Source organism: Procambarus clarkii, chromosome 16, assembly GCF_040958095.1.
Source record: "Procambarus clarkii isolate CNS0578487 chromosome 16, FALCON_Pclarkii_2.0, whole genome shotgun sequence".
NCBI lineage: Eukaryota > Metazoa > Arthropoda > Malacostraca > Decapoda > Cambaridae > Procambarus > Procambarus clarkii.
In genome coordinates this window covers 36,324,364-36,347,219 of record NC_091165.1, presented here as the reverse complement: position 1 = coordinate 36,347,219, position 22,856 = coordinate 36,324,364, and the positions used below count along the sequence as shown (strand labels likewise).

The window sequence follows — 22,856 nt, the reverse complement described above, 5'->3', positions numbered from 1 at the left end:
GCCAGGTGTTCTGGTCTCTTGTCAGGTGTTCTGGTCTCTTGTCAGGTGTTCTGGTCTCTTGTCAGGTGTTCTGGTCTCTTGTCAGGTGTTCTGGTCTCTTGTCAGGTGTTCTGGTCTCTTGTCAGGTGTTCTGGTCTCTTGGCAGGTGTTCTGGTCTCTTGTCAGGTGTTCTGGTCTCTTGCCAGGTGTTCTGGTCTCTTGTCAGGTGTTCTGGTCTCTTGTCAGGTGTTCTGGTCTCTTGTCAGGTGTTCTGGTCTCTTGCCAGGTGTTCTGGTCTCTTGTCAGGTGTTCTGGTCTTTTGTCAGGTGTTCTGGTCTCTTGTCAGGTGTTCTGGTCTCTTGCCAGGTGTTCTGGTCTCTTGTCAGGTGTTCTGGTCTTTTGTCAGGTGTTCTGGTCTCTTGCCAGGTGTTCTGGTATCTTCTCAGGTGTTCTGGTCTCTTGTCAGGTGTTCTGGTGTCTTCTCAGGTTTTCTGGTCTCTTGTCAGGTGTTCTGGTGTCTTCTCAGGTGTTCTGGTCTCTTGTCAGGTGTTCCGGTGTCTTCTCAGGTGTTCTGGTCTCTTGTCAGGTGTTCTGGTATCTTCTCAGGTGTTCTGGTCTCTTGTCAGGTGTTCTGGTGTCTTCTCAGGTGTTCTGGTGTCTTCTCAGGTGTTCTGGTCTCTTGTCAGGTGTTCTGGTGTCTTCTCAGGTGTTCTGGTCTCTTGTCAGGTGTTCTGGTCTCTTCTCAGGTGTTCTGGTCTCTTCTCAGGTGTTCTGGTATCTTCTCAGGTGTTCTGGTCTCTTCTCAGGTGTTCTGGTCTCTTCTCAGGTGTTCTGGTCTCTTCTCAGGTGTTCTGGTCTCTTCTCAGGTGTTCTGGTCTCTTCTCAGGTGTTCTGGTGTCTTCTCAGGTGTTCTGGTGTCTTCTCAGGTGTTCTGGTGTCTTCTCAGGTGTTCTGGTCTCTTCTCAGGTGTTCTGGTGTCTTCTCAGGTGTTCTGGTCTCTTCTCAGGTGTTCTGGTCTCTTCTCAGGTGTTCTGGTCTCTTCTCAGGTGTTCTGGTCTCTTCTCAGGTGTTCTGGTCTCTTCTCAGGTGTTCTGGTGTCTTCTCAGGTGTTCTGGTGTCTTCTCAGGTGTTCTGGTGTCTTCTCAGGTGTTCTGGTCTCTTCTCAGGTGTTCTGGTGTCTTCTCAGGTGTTCTGGTGTCTTCTCAGGTGTTCTGGTGTCTTCTCAGGTGTTCTGGTCTCTTCTCAGGTGTTCTGGTGTCTTCTCAGGTGTTCTGGTGTCTTCTCAGGTGTTCTGGTGTCTTCTCAGGTGTTCTGGTCTCTTGTCAGGTGTTCTGGTGTCTTCTCAGGTGTTTTGAGGTGTTAGAGATCGTTAGTGGTGTGTACCACACATTCAAGAGCTTCCACCATTAATAAAGGGATGAGCGGGGACAGCGTGCCGGCGAGATTAATGTTGAGGCAGCAGGCGGCGACACCTGCCTCACACTCGCATCAACTAACTCCCATTAGTCACCAGGTTATTTAAACTAATCATTAATTTATATGATTAAAGGCTGTTAACACCCTATCACGGTTGCTCAGGTATTGCACCACAGACAGACAGACAGACAGTGATGAAGCCTCAGTCCGTATTCCCAACATGTACAGAAAATATCGTATAGAACCACCCGAACCTAACCTAACTTAAACAAACACCCTCCAGCATAGAAAACGGAGGTTTTTATGAGCCGCTATGATTTGTTGTACATCATATTTTGTCCGTTGGGGGAAATTTGACGTCTAAATTTGATATATTGTTAATTTTAGCAGTTAGGGAGTCATTCTAAGAGGCAGTACTGGCCAGGTGTGAGGAGACCCGGGCCGCGCAGGGGCAACACAACAACTCTACCGTCTTGTCACTTGTGCTCCTGTGTCTAGGCCACAGCCATGTCTGTGGGTGTGTCTAGGCCACAGCCAGGTCTGTGGGTGTGTCTAGGCCACAGCCAGGTCTGTGGGTGTGTCTAGGCCACAGCCAGGTCTGTGGGTGTGTCTAGGCCACAGCCAGGTCTGTGGGTGTCTAGGCCACAGCCAGGTCTGTGGGTGTGTCTAGGCCACAGCCAGGTCTGTGGGTGTGTCTAGGCCACAGCCAGGTCTGTGGGTGTGTCTAGGCCACAGCCAGGTCTGTGGGTGTGTCTAGGTCACAGCCAGGTCTGTGGGTGTGTCTAGGCCACAGCCAGGTCTGTGGGTGTGTCTAGGCCACAGCCAGGTCTGTGGGTGTGTCTAGGCCACAGCCAGGTCTATGGGTGTGTCTAGGCCACAGCCAGGTCTGTGGGTGTGTCTAGGCCACAACCAGGTCTGTGGGTGTGTCTAGGCCACAGCCAGGTCTGTGGGTGTGTCTAGGCCACAGCCAGGTTTGTGGGTGTGTCTAGGCCACAGCCAGGTCTGTGGGTGTGTCTAGGCCACAGCCAGGTCTGTGGGTGTGTCTAGGCCACAGCCAGGTCTGTGGGTGTGTCTAGGCCACAGCCAGGTCTGTGGGTGTGTCTAGGCCACAGCCAGGTCTATGGGTGTGTCTAGGCTACAGCCAGGTCTGTGGGTGTGTCTAGGCCACAGCCAGGTCTGTGGGTGTGTCTAGGCCACAGCCAGGTCTGTGGGTGTGTCTAGGCCACAGCCAGGTCTGTGGGTGTCTAGGCCACAGCCAGGTCTGTGGGTGTCTAGGCCACAGCCAGGTCTGTGGGTGTCTAGGCCACAGCCAGGTCTAGACACATGCTTAGTGTATTGGGCACGTCACCACACTGGCCCTTCTCCTGACATCATTGTAAATCCAACTTACTTCCCTTAGTCCACTCCGGGATCGCCATAGCCCGTGATACTTGAAACGTGTTGTTCCGAGGAGCTGAATCATCAACAACAACAACCTCATAGATCAGATGGTTCCTCGTGTCTTCACGGACTACCAATGAAACGTTTTGGCTCGAAACGTTGAGTAGATTATAATTAATATACTATTAATAAGTATATTACATTATATAGCAGGATTCTGTTCTTTAGGTATACCCCCTATTGTATACCTGTATACTTCATCTAGTATAACTGTATACGCCCTCTAGTATACCTGTATACTCCCTCAAGTATACCTGTATACCCCCTCTAGTATACCTGTATACTCCCTCTAGTATACCTGTATACCCCCTATAGTATACCTGTATACTCCCTCTAGTATACCTGTATACCCCTCTAGTATACCTGTATACCTCCTCTAGTATACCCCCTCTAGTATACCTGTATACCTCCTCTAGTATACCCCCTCTAGTATACCTGTATACCTCCTCTAGTATACCCCCTCTAGTATACCTGTATACTCCCTCTAGTATACCTGTATACATCCTCTAGTATACCTGTATACTCCCTCTAGTATGCCTGTATACCCCCTCTAGTATACCTGTATACTCCCTCTAGTATACCTGTATACCCCTCTAGTATACCTGTATACCTCCCTCTAGTATACCTGTATACTCCCTCTTGTATACCTGCATACCTCCTCTAGTATACCCCCTCTAGTGTACCTGTATACTCCCTCTAGTATACCTGTATACATCCTCTAGTATACCTGTATACTCCCTCTATTATACATGTATACCCCCTCTAGTATACCTGTATACTCCCTCTAGTATACCTGTATACCCCCTCTAGTATACCTGTATACCTCCCTCTAGTATACCTGTATACTCCCTCTTGTATACCTGTATACCTCATCTAGTATACCCCCTCTAGTATACCCCCTCTAGTATGCCTGTATACTCCCTCTAGTATACCTGTATACCTCCCTTAGTATGTAGACCAAGCTGATGCAGACCATCCTACAGTAGACCATCCTTCAGTAGACCATCCTACAGTACACCATCCTACAGTAGACCATCCTACAGTAGACTATCCAACAGTAGACCATCCTACAGTAGACCATCCTACAGTAGACCATCCTATAGTAGACCATCCTACAGTAGACCATCCTACAGTAGACCATCCTACAGTAGACCATCCAACAGTAGACCATCCTACAGTAGACCATCCTACAATAGACCATCCTTCAGTAGACCATCCTACAGTAGACCATCCTACAGTAGACCATCCTACAGTAGACCATCCTACAGTAGACCATCCAACAGTAGACCATCCTACAGTAGACCATCCTACAATAGACCATCCTTCAGTAGACCATCCTACAGTAGACCATCCTTCAGTAGACCATCCTACAGTACACCATCCTACAGTAGACCATCCTACAGTAGACTATCCAACAGTAGACCATCCTACAGTACACCATCCTTCAGTAGACCATCCTACAGTAGACCAAGCTGGAGTAGACCATCCTACAGTAGACCATCCTTCAGTAGACCATCCTACAGTAGACCTTCCTACAGTAGACCATCCTACAGTAGACCATCCTTCAGTAGACCATCCTACATTACACCATCCTTTAGTAGACCATCCTACAGTATACCATCCGCTAGTAGACCATCCTACAGTAGACCATCCTACAGTACACCATCCTACAGTAGACCATCCTTCAGTAGACAATCCTACAGTAGACCATCCAACAGTAAACCATCTTACAGTAGACCATCCAACAGTAGACCATCCTTCAGTAGACCATCCTACAGTAGACCATCCTACAGTACCCCATCCTACAGAACACTATCCTACAGTAGGCCATCCTTCAGTAGACCATCCTACAGTAGACTATCCAACAGTAGACCATCCTACAGTACACCATCCTACAGTAGACCATCCTACAGTAGATCATCCTACAGTACACCATCCTACAGTAGACCATCCTTCAGTAGACCATCCTACAGTAGACTATCCAACAGTAGACCATCCTACAGTACACCATCCTACAGTATATCATCCTACAGTAGATCATCCTACAGTACACCATCCTACAGTAGACCATCCTACTGTAGACCAAGCTGGAGTAGACCATCCTACAGTAGACCATCCTTCAGTAGACCATCCTTCAGTAGACCATCGTACAGTAGACCATCCTACTGTAGACCAAGGTGGTGTAGACCATCCTACAGTAGATCATCCTTCAGTAGATCATCCTACAGTAGACCATCTTACAGTAGACCATACAACAGTAGACCATCCTACAGAACACCATCCTACAGTAGACCAAGCTGGTGTAGACCATCCTACAGTAGACCATCCTACAGTAGACCAAGCTGGAGTAGACCATCCTACGGTAGACCAAGCTGGTGCAGACCATCCTACAGTAGACCATCCTACAGTATACCATCCTACAGTAGACCATCCTACAGTAGACCATCCTACAGTAGACCATCCTACAGTAGACTTTCCTATAGTAGATCATCCTACAGAACACCATCCTACAGTAGACCAATCTGGTGTAGACCAGATGTATGGGGGCCACATGTCCACATGTATGAGGCCACATGTCCACATGTATGGGGCCACATGTCCACATGTATGGGGCCACATGTCCAGATGTATGGGGCCACATGTCCGGATGACGTTCATTTGTAGTTATTAAATTAACTGCACCATTCACATATGCTAAAGAAAACAATTGATCTTAACAGTTGAATGTGACAAACAAATGATTTACATATTGCACGAAATTGCATTTGTGTATAATGATAAAATCTTAGCATTATTCTATTTTTTTTTTCCAGGTGAGCCACAAGACCCCGGGAAGGGAGGTGGTCGCAATCACAGGTGGCCGCAGTGTGCAGGTGTCTCTCCAGGTGTGTGGGCACCTGTGTGTATGATACGGTGTGTATTAAAGCTTCTCCTTCAAATACGCAGTAATACACAAGATCTTCTGAACAAAGTGTGACCGTAGTTAGTGTTTTATGAGTGGTTTAGATGTTTCGCTCGACTATGCTACCTGTAGGCCAGCTACTCAACATACGGCCAGGTTTGACAATTGCCACACATGTGTGAGGTCAGATGGGCAGCCAAATTATAATTACGTTTGAGGGGAAAATGTTATTTTCTAATAATATGATCACATGGGAAGAGTCATGATGTATTACATTACGTAATTATTATATATTAGCTGTACCCGGCCACGCGTTGCTGTGAGGCACAGCAACTATCCCCCGTCCTCCCCAGCATTCTCCCCTCCCCCGTCCCCTCGTCCTCCCCACCATTCTCCCCTCCCCCGTCCCCTCGTCCTCCCCATCATTCCCTTCTCCCTCATCCAATGCATTACAAATTATCTGGTGTTCCCATCAGAAAAATGGGAACATCAAATGAGCTGATGTTTCCATCACAAAAAATTATTACAACAGTTAAAAAAAACGAAATGGAAAAGAATTAAAAAATAAATAAATTATACACACAAAATGAACGGTATGGTACACAACACTGCTCGATTCCAGTGTCATGTCACACAAATTAATTAAATCGAAATGAAAATAAATCGAAATCTATGAAAATTCAATTTATCAATGCAATCGGAAACATTGAAATGGAATCATAACATATTTGGTATAGCGTGTGTTGCTATTATGTGCAGCAGATGGCGCTGTTTTAAAAAAAGCATGTTTTTACCTGTCACCGGTGTGGCATATATATAGTAGGTATATAGAAACACGCGCGTATTCGAAAGCAACAAATCCACAAGTTCCGTGACGAGGATTCGAACCAACGTCCGAGAGCATCCCAGACACTGCCTTAATCGACTGAACAACGACATGGAAATGTTCCTTGTCGTAGCTCAGTCGATTTAGGTAGCGTTTGGGATGTTCCCGGACGCAGGTTCGAATCCTCGTCACGGCCCTTGTCGATTTGTTCATTTGATGCATCACGCTATTGTGATTTCTGTGTGTAATTCGAATGCAACGTTGTGTCAAAATTTCAAAGTAATCGGTAACGAGGTTTCGAAGATTTCCCACACATGAAAAACACAGTTTTTCAAAATAAAAAACTGGATAAGCACCTCCAAAGGAAACCTGATCAACCAGGCTGTTATTCATACGTCAGCCGCGGCCGACAGTCTGGTTGAATAGAACACCAACCATGAGGCCTGGCCAGAGACCGGGCCGCGGGGACGTTGACCCCCGGAATCACCGGGCGTCGTTGATTAAACTATAATAACGTTGATCCTACAGTACATTGTTGTTACTGGAACATGTGTTGCTGCTGGCAGCCACACACCTGTGGAAGAGACAGCTGTGGAAGAGACAGCTGTGGAAGACACACCTGTGGAAGAGACAGCTGTGGAAGAGACAGGTGTGGACGAAAGCGCCAAGCCGCTGCAACATGCAACCAATAAGAGAGACTGCACAAAGCTGCACACATCTCCCACTCCCCTGGAGCTGATCCACAGTTCTGTAAGGACGAGATCACTGGCACAACTTGTACAACTATCCACAAAGAGTTCTGTGTTCATCATGTTAAAAAAATAAACATTAGAAAATGCAACAATAACTTAAAGACTGATTCTGCTCTATTTTTTCAGTCATGAGAATTGTCTCGGATATATGAGGCATAACTTGTGAGGACAGATCAAAGGAACAAAATTTAAAGTTACGAAGAACAGAAGAAACATGGGAGAAATGATTATTATTATTATTATTATTAATAGCCTTATTGACAAAATTAATTACAATTTTGCCTTATCTGTGGATTTCGATTAAGTCTTAAGTGAGGATAATGCTAGTATTCACTGTCACGCAGGACAGAGGGTCATACATAAGACAATAGGTCTAAACTGTAGGCCGAAGCACATATATATCATGGTCACAATCAATGTTTTAATGTATGGAGATGTGAAAACAACTTTCTTCTGTGCACTGCCACACAAGGACAGGGATGGGTTCATACGTGATGCAGCTTAGAAGTAATATAAATAAAATTGTTCTTCATTCTTTAAAATGGACAAGCAAATTTTGGGTAAATTGTTAGGATGTCGTCCAGAACACCTGAGTTAATTAAATAGTTACACAGTTGGTGGTACAAGAGGCCAGGAGGTCTAAAGTCCTTTACGGTTTCACACCCAACAATATAGTGTCCTAGTGAATGGATTAAAGGTTTTTCAGAGTTTCCAATCTGAATATTCTGGTAGTGGCTCAGCTACACTAACCTGCCAGATGTGTCTATAGCCAAGGCGAATTCGCGCAATTACTACATCACATTGCCTGGTCCGGTTACTGTGCTGACCATACAAATACCTATTATTACAGAACTTGTCATAACTTTTAATACTGCAGCTTTCAGGTCTCTGGGCATTTCTTAGTTCTTCTAAATCTGAATTAATTTCTTTAATGTGTATGTTTCTAATAACTGCATAAGATAGTCCAAAGTCATAATCAATGTTTTCTTTCCTGCAAGCCTCATTGGCCAATCGATCTACAAAGTCATGTTTTCCAACTCCAACATGGGATGGGATCCACACAAATTTTATACAAGAGTTATTATCATTGGCAAAAATTACATTCCATTTAATATTAATACTAATTAATATTAATATTAATTTAATACTACTTCCGACATACATTGTGATGGGTTATTTAAGGACTGCAGAGCACTTTTAGAGTCACAGAAAATAACTCCACCACCATTGAGTTTAAGGTATTCAGTGGCTAGATAAATGCCCAATAGCTCGGTCTGTGTCGTGCTTGCCCAGTTGTTCAATCTCTGTGTACTAGACATGATCATTTCATTCCCTTTATATACTGCACATGCACAACCTGTTCTACCAGTGCCTAACTGCACAGAGCCATCAGTAAAGGCATAGGATTCAGTCGGTTTGAGAATTTGAAGATGACTGTCAATAGCTTCTAATGTTATACATCTCAAAATGTCAGTGTTATACATTTGTTTTACACTGATGGGAGTGTAATGCAGAGAGACCTCCACATCTTTCCAAGGGGGAATATAGTGAACAGTTTTATCAGGGTTAAGAGACACATTCAGTTTCTGAAGATTATAGGCACAACAACTGATCCACAACTGAACCAGGGAGCCGGTCGGCCGAGCGGACAGCACGCTGGACTTGTGATCCTGTGGTCCTGGGTTCGATCCCGGGCGCCGGCGAGAAACAATGGACAGAGTTTCTTTGACCCTATGCCTCTGTTACCTAACAGTAAAATAGGTACCTGGGTGTTAGTCAGCTGTCACGGGCTGCTTCCTGGGGGTGGAGGCCTGGTCTAGGACCTTGCCGCGGGGACACTAAAAAAAAAGACCCGAAATCATCTCAAGATAACCTCAAGATCTCAAGATAACCACACTGTAAGGAGCTTTTTGCGGCGGATTGAGGGAACAGTCAAAATTGTTTAGAATGGATCTCAATTTAATTTCAAAATACTATGAGGAATCGATTAGTAATCCAATGTCACTTTATTTAACGAGAATTGTGAACTAACCAGGAGACACATATAGATAGTACGTACTTAACTAGACACAGTTATTACTAAAATATTTTTGAATAATATGATTATAATTTAATCCATTTCCCTTTTGATCCTTTTATTCATTAAAACATTTAATACCCAGTTAATACCCCCTTGTTGTGGCAGTCATCCACCACCTCACCCAGAGAATATATATTCTGAAGTTAAACACAGTAAGAGACAGGAGACATCTCCCGTCCACGAGGCTCACCATAGCCCGTGCTACTTGCCCCGCTCCTGTGCCAGGTAAGTCCACTACGGGCTCACCATAGCCCGTGCTACTTGCCCCGCTCCTGTGCCAGGTAAGTCCACTACGGGCTCACCATAGCCCGTGCTACTTGCCCCGCTCCTGTGCCAGGTAAGTCCACTACGGGCTCACCACAGCTCGTGCTACTAGCCCCGCTCCTGTGCCAGGTAAGTCCACTACGGGCTCACCATAGCCCGTGCTACTAGCCCCGCTCCTGTGCCAGGTAAGTCCACTACGGGCTCACCATAGCCCGTGCTACTTGCCCCGCTCCTGTGCCAGGTAAGTCCACTACGGGCTCACCATAGCCCGTGCTACTAGCCCCGCTCCTGTGCCAGGTAAGTCCACTACGGGCTCACCATAGCCCGTGCTACTAGCCCCGCTCCTGTGCCAGGTAAGTCCACTACGGGCTCACCATAGCCCGTGCTACTAGCCCCGCTCCTGTGCCAGGTAAGTCCACTACGGGCTCACCATAGCCCGTGCTACTAGCCCCGCTCCTGTGCCAGGTAAGTCCACTACGGGCTCACCATAGCCCGTGCTACTAGCCCCGCTCGTGTGCCAGGTCTGGAGTCTGATGCCTAGTGATGTCTTTCATAAGGTCTCACCTCACATTCTCAAAGACAAATTCTACGATTGATGATTGATGAAGATTAAGCCACCCAATAGGTGGCACGGGTATGAATAGCCTGTAACACAAATTCTACTGTTGTTGTTGTTGTTTTAGATTTCGTTACTCGGAACTAAATGTCCACGTAGCACGGGCTATGGTGAGCCCGTAATTGAGTTTGGTTATTCGTGATAACCTTGTTACTCTGATATTTGGGTCAAAGTTTTAAATGGAGGTGGGGTTTCCTTCTTTTTCCCTGTTTCTTTTTCGCTTCTGTCATTATCTTGGTGGCGGATGTAAATGCACAGTGTTCGCTAGTGTGTCCCATTCTTCAACTGCTTTTCTAATCATTGTAGTCGCGGTGGAATGTGCATCTAATGCAGCTGCTGTCTTTGGATTAATGTTGAACGTGATGCGCAGGGCTTCAGTAGCTTCACATTCCAGTAAGTAGTGCAATTGTGGCGCCTCTGCTTCTGTTCCACAGATATAACACTCTTAAACTATTGGGTTTATTACCTCCCAGCAGCACTTGTAACCAAGTCTGAGTCTGTGTATGGCTACTGTAATGTCTCTGGATATCTTTTTGTCAGGCTTGAAAAAGTAGTAACCAGTGGCTTGTTCGTACCATATCGTAGTGGATCTTCCTTCCGCTACTTTGGCTCTGTGGCGACTTTTGATAATTGGAAATATTTTCTTCTTGATTTGCTCCTTTATCTGTGAAAAACTTGGAGGTATTTGAACCTGTACAACAGGTAGAGCAGCGGCAGTTTTTGCTAGTGAGTCTACCTTTTCAGTACCATCTATGCCAGTGTGACTTGGTATCCAATTTAGGGTGATTGACAGTCCTAGATTGTGTGCTTCTTTTCTTATATGTTCGATTTCTATGATGAGTTGCATATTATCTCTGTGCTGGCTGGATAACAATGCCTGCAGCGAAGGTTTACAGTCGGAATAAATGATGACATCATGTAAATTATTCTCAATTTAATAATTTATGGCCTCCTTCAGGGTATATAATTTTGTTTGCAATGTTGAGCATCCACTGTTCATGCTCCAGTAAACTTAATTGTTGGTAGTGTAAACTGCTGCCCCAGCAGAACCTCTTTCTTAATGGGGTATAAATTGGAACCAGTATTTACCCAAGTAAGACTTGGGTAAATACTGGTTCGGTAACAGGGTTGTTGATTTGTGGAACCAGTTACCACGAAACGTAATGGAGGTGGGGTCCCTCGATTGTTTCAAGCGTGGGTTGGACATGTATATATAAGTGGGATTGGGTGATTATAAATAGGAGCTGCCTCGTATGGGCCAATAGGCCTTCTGCAGTTACCTGTGTTCTTATTTTCTTGATCAACTGATCCGTCTGTGAAGATGTGAGTCCTTGTGGGTCTTGAGATGGTTTCCATTTGTTGTTCTATGACTGCTTTGAGCCTCTGTGGGTCACATGATGATTTTTTAACTGGTAATCCTTCAATGATAATCTTTAGACTCGATTCTTCCCATGGAGGAGGCTGCCGAAAGTGTTGATATGGTCTATCTTCCTCTTTGTTGTTAATGGTCCATTTCCAGTCCACTTTCTCTAGAATCTTGGCCAGATTATCCGTCCATGCACTTGTTCTATATCGAAGGTTTCTCTGAAGTGTTAGCATAAGTAAAACTCTGTTTAGTGTTTTCAGGTTGCAGTTGTGTGTGTGCAAACTAATGTCTTTGAAAATGTAATAAGTTATTACGAAACGCGTTCAAGCGTCGCGTCAGACTAGAAATAAAAGTGAATTTTGGAGAATTGATTTTTCAATTACCATCGACAGTAAAAAGAAACATAAGAAATATAGAAAAAATTCGTGTTAGAATTATTAATCTTACTTTTTCGGTCATATTTAACAACATATATATATATATATATATATATATATATATATATATATATATATATATATATATATATATATATATATATATATATATATATATATATATATATATATATATATATATATATATATATAAACGGGGTGTTGGGAAGCGTGACTAGTAGTGGGAAGCGGGGCTGGAAGAATGCCACTCAGCTCTAGGAAGCACAACTAGGTAATTACAACTTAGACACTGGACACCAACCCGCAGAAACATATACACACATACACAACATACGCACACACATACACACACATACACAACATACACAACATACACAACATACACAACATACACACACACACATACAAAACATACACAAACACATATACAAACATACACACACATACACACACATACACAACATACGCACACACATACACAACATACACAACATACACACAAACATACACAACATACACACAAACATACACAACATACACAACATACGCACACACATACACAACATACACACAAACATACACACATAAAACAGCTCGATTAAGCTTGTGAGTAAAGCCAAACTTCCCTCATCAATCATATACAGAATCAGATATAAAATATAAGATTAACATAATTCCTTTTTTCTGCGGCTGCTCTGAATACAAAGTTTATACAAACGCAACACTCCGTCAGCGGAGTTGGGAGAGGAGGAATGCAATTTGTCCAGCGCTGGAGGACGGTGCTTGGAGTTATGTTACTCTGCCAGTTGATACCGGCCGGGGCTCTCTCTGTGTTGGGGCGCTGTTTCTGGGGCTCTCTCTGTGTTGGGGCGCTGTTTCTGGGGCTCTCTCTGTGTTGGGGCGCTGTTTCTGGGGCTCTCTCTGTGTTGGGGCGCTGTTTCTGGGGCTCTCTCTGTGTTGGGGCGCTGTTTCTGGGGCTCTCTCTGTGTTGGGGCGCTGTTTCTGGGGCTCTCTCTGTGTTGGGGCGCTGTTTCTGGGGCTCTCTCTGTGTTGGGGCGCTGTTTCTGGGACTCTCTCTGTGTTGGGGCGCTGTTTCTGGGGCTCTCTCTGTGTTGGGGCGCTGTTTCTGGGGCTCTCTCTGTGTTGGGGCGCTGTTTCAGGGGCTCTCTCTGTGTTGGGGCGCTGTTTCTGGGGCTCTCTCTGTGTTGGGGCGCTGTTTCTGGGGCTCTCTCTGTGTTGGGGCGCTGTTTCTGGGGCTCTCTCTGTGTTGGGGCGCTGTTTCTGGGGCTCTCTCTGTGTTGGGGCGCTGTTTCTGGGGCTCTCTCTGTGTTGGGGCGCTGTTTCTGGGGCTCTCTCTGTGTTGGGGCGCTGTTTCTGGGGCTCTCTCTGTGTTGGGGTGCTGTTTCTGGGGCTCTCTTTGTGTTGGGGTGCTGTTTCTGGGGCTCTCTCTGTGTTGGGGCGCTGTTTCTGGGGCTCTCTCTGTGTTGGGGTGCTGTTTCTGGGGCTCTCTCTGTGTTGGGGCGCTGTTTCCGGGGCTCTCTCTGTGTTGGGGTGCTGTTTCTGGGGCTCTCTCTGTGTTGGGGCGCTGTTTCTGGGGCTCTCTCTGTGTTGGGGCGCTGTTTCTGGGGCTCTCTCTGTGTTGGGGCGCTGTTTCTGGGGCTCTCTCTGTGTTGGGGCGCTGTTTCTTACTCTCCCCCGCAGTCTGACCCACATATACACCTCCTCCAGTAATGTTTGTTGCTCGCTGATGGAGGAGAAGCTTCCATCTGCTTCCCTTACATTGGTGTATTCACCTAGTTGTGCTTGCGGGAGTTGAGCTCTGCTCTTTGGACCCGCCTCTCAACTGTCAATCAACTCCCCCCCCCACACACCCAGGAAGCAGCCCTTCCTGGGTAACGACTGTCTAACTCCCAGGTACCTATTTACTGCTAGGTAACAGGGGCATCAGGGTGAAAGAAACTCTGCTCATTTGTTTTCCGCCATCGCCGAGGATCGAACCCGGACCCTAGGATTAAGAGTCCCAAGAGATGTCCACTCAGCCACAGGCCCCCCTTGTGTTCTAGTACAGATGTACTCACCTAGATGTGCTTGCAGGGTCGAGCTAGGCTCCTGGCCCCGCCTTCCCAACGTTCTTAGAATAATGCAATGATTCATTTCTCCCGCTTATATCATATTTATATATAACATTTTGAATCAAATGACCTTCAACGACTAATGCGTCTAAACAATTCCTTTAATTGACAGCTCTGACACTGAAAAAGTTCTTCCTGATGTCTTTATTATTCAATTGTGTCTCCAGTTCCCATCTGTGTCTCCTCGTTCTGTTGTCTCTGGCTGTGAACAACGGTGCTTTGTCTACTGTGGCAATTTTCTTCAGTTTCTTATATGATGTTATCATGTCCCCCCCCCCCTCTTCTCTCCTTTCCTCCAGTGTGGTATGGTCCAATACTCTTAGAGTTTCCTCGTAGCTCAATATCCTCAGCTCCGGAACGAGTCTCGTTGCATGTCTTCGGACAATTTCTAGTTTATCCTTGTCCTTTTTGTCAGGTAAGGTTTCCATGCTGGGGCTGCGTATTGAAGAGTGGGTCTCACTTTCACTGTATATAAGGCTCGGGAAGCCCCTTTGTCCAAGTTCCTGAAGGAGACCCGGATGTTGGCCCAGAACGCCAAAATATTCACTGTTGTTACTCTGGTAATGTGAGCTGCTGCACCAGATCTGGGGTCATATCCATTCCCAGGTCTTCCTCCTTTTCTGAACGAAGAATCCGTCTTCCCTTCATCCTTTACTGTTGTACTGGTCTTCGCACCATCCTCATAACTTGGCATTTTGCTGGGTTAAACTCTAGCAGTCATTTATCAGACCTAACTATTCTCATTATTTTTGTATCATCAGCAAACATTGATATGAAGGAGTCAATTACCTCTGTCAGGTCATTGGTAGATATTATAAACAGTCTGGGCCCCCAGAACTGACCCTTGTGGTACTCCACCTCTCCCTCTCTCATGTCTCTACTCTGGCTCTGACCCGTTACTTCCTTCCTGAGAGGTGTGTGTGTGTGTGTGTGTGTGTGTGTGTGTGTGTGTGTGTGTGTGTGTGTGTGTGTGTGTGTGTGTGTGTGTGTGTGTGTGTGTGTGTGTGTGTGTGTGTGTGTGTGTGTGTGTGTGTGTGTGTGGTGTGTGTGTGTGTGTGTGTGTGTGTGTGTGTGTGTGTGTGTGTGTGTGTGTGTGTGTGTGTGTGTGCAACTCACCTGGTTGATCTTGCAGGGTCAATACAGTGACTTTTTACTCACTTGTCTTATCATATTTACATTTAATGTTGAGTATGGAATTAGCTTCGACAACTTCTCCATCAATCCATTCCACTTATTTACGACTCTAAGATTGAAAAAGTTACTTCAGACATTTCCACTTATTTACGACTCTATGGTTGAAAAAGTTATTTCAGACATCCCTGTGGCTCATCTGCGTTCCAATTATGTCCTCTCGTTCTATTGTTCCTGAATGTGAACTTTGTTTCTATATCTACTTTGTGAGTCCCCTTTAGTATCTTGTACGTCGTTATCATGTACGCTCTATTCCTTCTGTGTCAGTGTAGTGAAGTTCAGTTCTCTCAGTCTTCCTTCATTGTTCAGTCCCCCCCCCTAGCTCAGAACCGAGGCTTGTTGCATATTTTTAGATTTATGCAGCTGTGTGTGTGTGCAGGTGTAACACACAGCAGGTGTTACAGTGTGCAGGTGTAACACACAGCAGGTGTTACAGTGTGCAGGTGTAACACACAGCTGGTGTTACAGTGTGCAGGTGTAACACACAGCAGGTGTTACAGTGTGCAGGTGTAACACACAGCAGGTGTTACAGTGTGCAGGTGTAACACACAGCAGGTGTTACAGTGTGCAGGTGTAACACACAGCAGGTGTTACAGTGTGCAGGTGTAACACACAGCTGGTGTTACAGTGTGCAGGTGTAACACACAGCTGGTGTTACAGTGTGCAGGTGTAACACACAGCAGGTGTTACAGTGTGCAGGTGTAACACACAGCAGGTGTTACAGTGTGCAGGTGTAACACACAGCTGGTGTTACAGTGTGCAGGTGTAACACACAGCTGGTGTTACAGTGTGCAGGTGTAACACACAGCAGGTGTTACAGTGTGCAGGTGTAACACACAGCAGGTGTTACAGTGTGCAGGTGTAACACACAGCAGGTGTTACAGTGTGCAGGTGTAACACACAGCAGGTGTTACAGTGTGCAGGTGTAACACACAGCAGGTGTTACAGTGTGCAGGTGTAACACACAGCAGGTGTTACAGTGTGCAGGTGTAACACACAGCAGGTGTTACAGTGTGCAGGTGTAACACACAGCAGGTGTTACAGTGTGCAGGTGTAACACACAGCAGGTGTTACAGTGTGCAGGTGTAACACACAGCTGGTGTTACAGTGTGCAGGTGTAACACACAGCTGGTGTTACAGTGTGCAGGTGTAACACACAGCAGGTGTTACAGTGTGCAGGTGTAACACACAGCAGGTGTTACAGTGTGCAGGTGTAACACACAGCTGGTGTTACAGTGTGCAGGTGTAACACACAGCAGGTGTTACAGTGTGCAGGTGTAACACACAGCAGGTGTTACAGTGTGCAGGTGTAACACACAGCAGGTGTTACAGTGTGCAGGTGTAACACACAGCAGGTGTTACAGTGTGCAGGTGTAACACACAGCAGGTGTTACAGTGTGCAGGTGTAACACACAGCAGGTGTTACAGTGTGCAGGTGTAACACACAGCAGGTGTTACAGTGTGCAGGTGTAACACACAGCTGGTGTTACAGTGTACAGGTGTAACACACAGCTGGTGTTACAGTGTGCAGGTGTAACACACAGCAGGTGTTACAGTGTGCAGGTGTAACACACAGCAGGTGTTACAGTGTGCAGGTGTAACACACAGCTGGTGTTACAGTGTGCAGGTGTAACACACAGCAGGTGTTACAGTGTGCAGGTGTAACACACAGCAGGTGTTACAGTGTGCAGGTGTAACACACAGCAGGTGTTACAGTGTGCAGGTGTAACACACAGCAGGTGTTACAGTGTGCAGGTGTAACACACAGCAGGTGTTACAGTGTGCAGGTGTAACACACAGCAGGTGTTACAGTGTGCAGGTGTAACACACAGCTGGTGTTACAGTGTGCAGGTGTAACACACAGCTGGTGTTACAGTGTGCAGGTGTAACACACAGCTGGTGTTACAGTGTGCAGGTGTAAAACACAGCTGGTGTTACAGTGTGCAGGTGTAACACACAGCTGGTGTTACAGTGTGCAGGTGTAATACACAGCTGGTGTTACAGTGTGCAGGTGTAACACACAGCAGGTGTTACAGTGTGCAGGTGTAACACACAGCTGGTGTTACAGTGTGCAGGTGTAACACACAGCAGGTGTTACAGTGTGCAGGTGTAACACACAGCAGGTGTTACAATGTGCAGGTGTAACACACAGCTGGTGTTACAACGTGCAGGTGTAACACACAGCTGGTGTTACAGTGTGCAGGTGTAACAAACAGCTGGTGTTACAGTGTGCAGGTGTAACACACAGCTGGTGTTACAATGTGCAGGTGTAACATACAGCTGGTGTTACAGTGTGCAGGTGTAACACACAGCTGGTGTTACAATGTGCAGGTGTAACACACAGCTGGTGTTACAGTGTGCAGGTGTAACACACAGCTGGTGTTACAGTGTGCAGGTGTAACACACAGCTGGTGTTACAATGTGCAGGTGTAACACACAGCTGGTGTTACAGTGTGCAGGTGTAACACACAGCTGGTGTTACAATGTGCAGGTGTAACACACAGCTGGTGTTACAGTGTGCAGGTGTAACACACAGCTGGTGTTACAGTGTGCAGGTGTAACACACAGGTGGTGTTACAGTGTGCAGGTGTAACACACAGCTGGTGTTACAGTGTGCAGGTGTAACATACAGCAGGTGTTACAGTGTGCAGGTGTAACACACAGCTGGTGTTACAGTGTGCAGGTGTAACATACAGCAGGTGTTACAATGTGCAGGTGTAACACACAGCTGTTGTTACAATGTGCAGGTGTAACACACAGCTGGTGTTACAGTGTGCAGGTGTAACACACAGCTGGTGTTACAGTGTGCAGGTGTAACACACAGCAGGTGCTACAATGTGCAGGTGTAACTCACAGCTGGTGTTACAATGTGCAGGTGTAACACACAGCTGGTGTTACAATGTGCAGGTGTAACATACAGCAGGTGTTACAGTGTGCAGGTGTAACACACAGCTGGTGTTACAGTGTGCAGGTGTAACACACAGCAGGTGTTACAATGTGCAGGTGTAACTCACAGCTGGTGTTACAATGTGCAGGTGTAACACACAGCTGGTGTTACAATGTGCAGGTGTAACATACAGCAGGTGTTACAGTGTGCAGGTGTAACACACAGCTGGTGTTACAGTGTGCAGGTGTAACACACAGCAGGTGTTACAATGTGCAGGTGTAACACACAGCTGGTGTTACAATGTGCAGGTGTAACACACAGCTGGTGTTACAATGTGCAGGTGTAACACACAGCTGGTGTTACAGTGTGCAGGTGTAACATACAGCAGGTGTTACAGTGTGCAGGTGTAACGCACATCAGGTGTTACAGTGTGCAGGTGTAACATACAGCAGGTGTTACAGTGTGCAGGTGTAACACACAGCTGGTGTTACAGTGTGCAGGTGTAACACACAGCAGGTGTTACAGTGTGCAGGTGTAACACACAGCTGGTGTTACAATGTGCAGGTGTAACACACAGCTGGTGTTACAGTGTGCAGGTGTAACACACAGCTGGTGTTACAATGTGCAGGTGTAACACACAGCAGGTGTTACAGTGTGCAGGTGTAACACACAGCTGGTGTTACAATGTGCAGGCGTAACACACAGCTGGTGTTACAGTGTGCAGGTGTAACATACAGCAGGTGTTACAGTGTGCAGGTGTAACACACAGCAGGTGTTACAATGTGCAGGTGTAACACACAGCAGGTGTAACATACAGCAGGTGTTACAGTGTGCAGGTGTAACACACAGCTGGTGTTACAGTGTGCAGGTGTAACACACAGCAGGTGTTACAGTGTGCAGGTGTAACACACAGCTGGTGTTACAGTGTGCAGGTGTAACACACAGCAGGTGTTACAGTGTGCAGGTGTAACACACAGCTGGTGTTACAGTGTGCAGGTGTAACACACAGCAGGTGTTACAGTGTGCAGGTGTAACACACAGCTGGTGTTACAGTGTGCAGGTGTAACACACAGCAGGTGTTACAGTGTGCAGGTGTAACACACAGCTGGTGTTACAGTGTGCAGGTGTAACACACAGCTGGTGTTACAGTGTGCAGGTGTATCACACAGCTAGTGTTACAGTGTGCAGGCGTAACACACAGCTGGTGTTACAGTGTGCAGGTGTAACACACAGCTGGTGTTACTATGTGCAGGTGTAACACACAGCAGGTGTAACACACAGCAGGTGTTACAGTGTGCAGGTGTAACACACAGCTGGTGTTACAATGTGCAGGTGTAACTTACAGCTGGTGTTACAATGTGCAGGTGTAACACACAGCTGGTGTTACAATGTGCAGGTGTAACACACAGCTGGTGTTACAGTATGCAGGTGTAACACACAGCTGGTGTTACAGTGTGCAGGTGTAACACACAGCAGGTGTTACAGTGTGCAGGTGTAACACACAGCTGGTGTTACAGTGTGCAGGTGTAACACACAGCAGGTGTTACAGTGTGCAGGTGTAACACACAGCTGGTGTTACAGTGTGCAGGTGTAACACACAGCAGGTGTTACAGTGTTCAGGTGTAACACACAGCTGGTGTTACAGTGTGCAGGTGTAACACACAGCTGGTGTTACAGTGTGCAGGTGTAACACACAGCTGGTGTTACAGTGTGCAGGTGTAACACACAGCTGGTGTTACAATGTGCAGGTGTAACACACAGCAGGTGTTACAGTGTGCAGGTGTAACACACAGCTGGTGTTACAGTGTGCAGGTGTAACACACAGCAGGTGTTACAGTGTGCAGGTGTAACACACAGCTGGTGTTACAGTGTGCAGGTGTAACACACAGCAGGTGTTACAGTGTGCAGGTGTAACACAGCAGGTGTTACAGTGTGCAGGTGTAACACACAGCTGGTGTTACAGTGTGCAGGTGTAACACACAGCTGGTGTTACAGTGTGCAGGTGTAACACACAGCAGGTGTTACAGTGTGCAGGTGTAACACACAGCTGGTGTTACAATGTGCAGGTGTAACACACAGCTGGTGTTACAGTGCGCAGGTGTAACACACAGCTGGTGTTACAATGTGCAGGTGTAACACACAGCAGGTGTTACAGTGTGCAGGTGTAACACACAGCTGGTGTTACAATGTGCAGGCGTAACACACAGCTGGTGTTACAGTGTGCAGGTGTAACACACAGCTGGTGTTACAGTGTGCAGGTGTAACACACAGCTGGTGTTACAGTGTGCAGGTGTAACACACAGCTGGTGTTACAATGTGCAGGTGTAACACACAGCAGGTGTTACAGTGTGCAGGTGTAACACACAGCTGGTGTTACAGTGTGCAGGTGTAACACACAGCAGGTGTTACAGTGTGCAGGTGTAACACACAGCTGGTGTTACAGTGTGCAGGTGTAACACACAGCAGGTGTTACAGTGTGCAGGTGTAACACACAGCTGGTGTTACAGTGTGCAGGTGTAACACACAGCAGGTGTTACAGTGTGCAGGTGTAACACACAGCTGGTGTTACAGTGTGCAGGTGTAACACACAGCTGGTGTTACAGTGTGCAGGTGTAACACACAGCAGGTGTTACAGTGTGCAGGTGTAACACACAGCTGGTGTTACAATGTGCAGGTGTAACACACAGCTGGTGTTACAGTGTGCAGGTGTAACACACAGCTGGTGTTACAATGTGCAGGTGTAACACACAGCAGGTGTTACAGTGTGCAGGTGTAACACAGCTGGTGTTACAATGTGCAGGCGTAACACACAGCTGGTGTTACAGTGTGCAGGTGTAACAAACAGCAGGTGTTACAGTGTGCAGGTGTAACACACAGCAGGTGTTACAATGTGCAGGTGTAACACACAGCAGGTGTAACATACAGCAGGTGTTACAGTGTGCAGGTGTAACACACAGCTGGTGTTACAGTGTGCAGGTGTAACACACAGCAGGTGTTACAGTGTGCAGGTGTAACACACAGCTGGTGTTACAGTGTGCAGGTGTAACACACAGCAGGTGTTACAGTGTGCAGGTGTAACACACAGCTGGTGTTACAGTGTGCAGGTGTAACACACAGCAGGTGTTACAATGTGCAGGTGTAACACACAGCAGGTGTAACATACAGCAGGTGTTACAGTGTGCAGGTGTAACACACAGCTGGTGTTACAGTGTGCAGGTGTAACACACAGCAGGTGTTACAGTGTGCAGGTGTAACACACAGCTGGTGTTACAGTGTGCAGGTGTAACACACAGCAGGTGTTACAGTGTGCAGGTGTAACACACAGCTGGTGTTACAGTGTGCAGGTGTAACACACAGCAGGTGTTACAGTGTGCAGGTGTAACACACAGCTGGTGTTACAGTGTGCAGGTGTAACACACAGCAGGTGTTACAGTGTGCAGGTGTAACACACAGCTGGTGTTACAGTGTGCAGGTGTAACACACAGCTGGTGTTACAGTGTGCAGGTGTAACACACAGCTGGTGTTACAGTGTGCAGGTGTAACACACAGCTGGTGTTACAGTGAGCAGGTGTAACACACAGCTGGTGTTACAATGTGCAGGTGTAACACACAGCAGGTGTTACAGTGTGCAGGTGTAACACACAGCTGGTGTTACAATGTGCAGGTGTAACACACAGCTGGTGTTACAGTGTGCAGGTGTAACATACATCAGGTGTTACAGTGTGTAGGTGTAACACACAGCAGGTGTTACAGTGTGCAGGTGTAACACACAGCAGGTGTTACAATGTGCAGGTGTAACACACAGCAGGTGTTACAGTGTGCAGGTGTAACACACAGCAGGTGTTACAGTGTGCAGGTGTAACATACAGCAGGTGTTACAATGTGCAGGTGTAACACACAGCTGGTGTTACAGTGTGCAGGTGTCACACACAGCTGGTGTTACAATGTGCAGGTGTAACACACAGCAGGTGTTACAGTGTGCAGGTGTAACACACAGCTGGTGTTACAGTGTGCAGGTGTAACACACAGCAGGTGTTACAGTGTGCAGGTGTAACACACAGCTGGTGTTACAGTGTGCAGGTGTAACACACAGCAGGTGTTACAGTGTGCAGGTGTAACACACAGCTGGTGTTACAGTGTGCAGGTGTAACACACAGCTGGTGTTACAGTGTGCAGGTGTAACACACAGTAGGTGTTACAGTGTGCAGGTGTAACACACAGCTGGTGTTACAATGTGCAGGTGTAACACACAGCAGGTGTTACAATGTGCAGGTGTCACACAGCAGGTGTTACAGTGTGCAGGTGTAACACACAGCAGGTGTTACAGTGTGCAGGTGTAACATACAGCAGGTGTTACAATGTGCAGGTGTAACACACAGCTGGTGTTACAGTGTGCAGGTGTAACACACAGCTGGTGTTACAGTGTGCAGGTGTCACACACAGCTGGTGTTACAATGTGCAGGTGTAACACACAGCAGGTGTTACAGTGTGCAGGTGTAACATACAGCAGGTGTTACAGTGTGCAGGTGTAACACACAGCTGGAGTTACAGTGTCTAGGTGTCACACACAGCTGGTGTTACAATATGCAGGTGTAACACACAGCTGG

The 22,856-nt window shown here is 46.7% G+C and overlaps 1 protein-coding gene across 1 annotated transcript in view; it reads left to right on the top strand.

Annotated features, from left to right (window-relative positions):
• The window catches only part of LOC123760180 (uncharacterized protein PF3D7_1120600-like), a 72,339-nt gene extending 64,892 nt beyond the window's left edge, over positions 1–7,447 (top strand). The window contains exons 14-17 of the mRNA XM_069325632.1: positions 3,785–5,440; positions 5,649–5,720; positions 7,092–7,313; positions 7,442–7,447. Coding sequence (XP_069181733.1) covers positions 3,785–5,440; positions 5,649–5,720; positions 7,092–7,313; positions 7,442–7,447 — 1,956 coding nt within the window. The remainder of the gene's footprint in view (positions 1–3,784; positions 5,441–5,648; positions 5,721–7,091; positions 7,314–7,441) is intronic.
• The last annotated feature ends 15,409 nt before the right edge of the window (positions 7,448–22,856 follow it).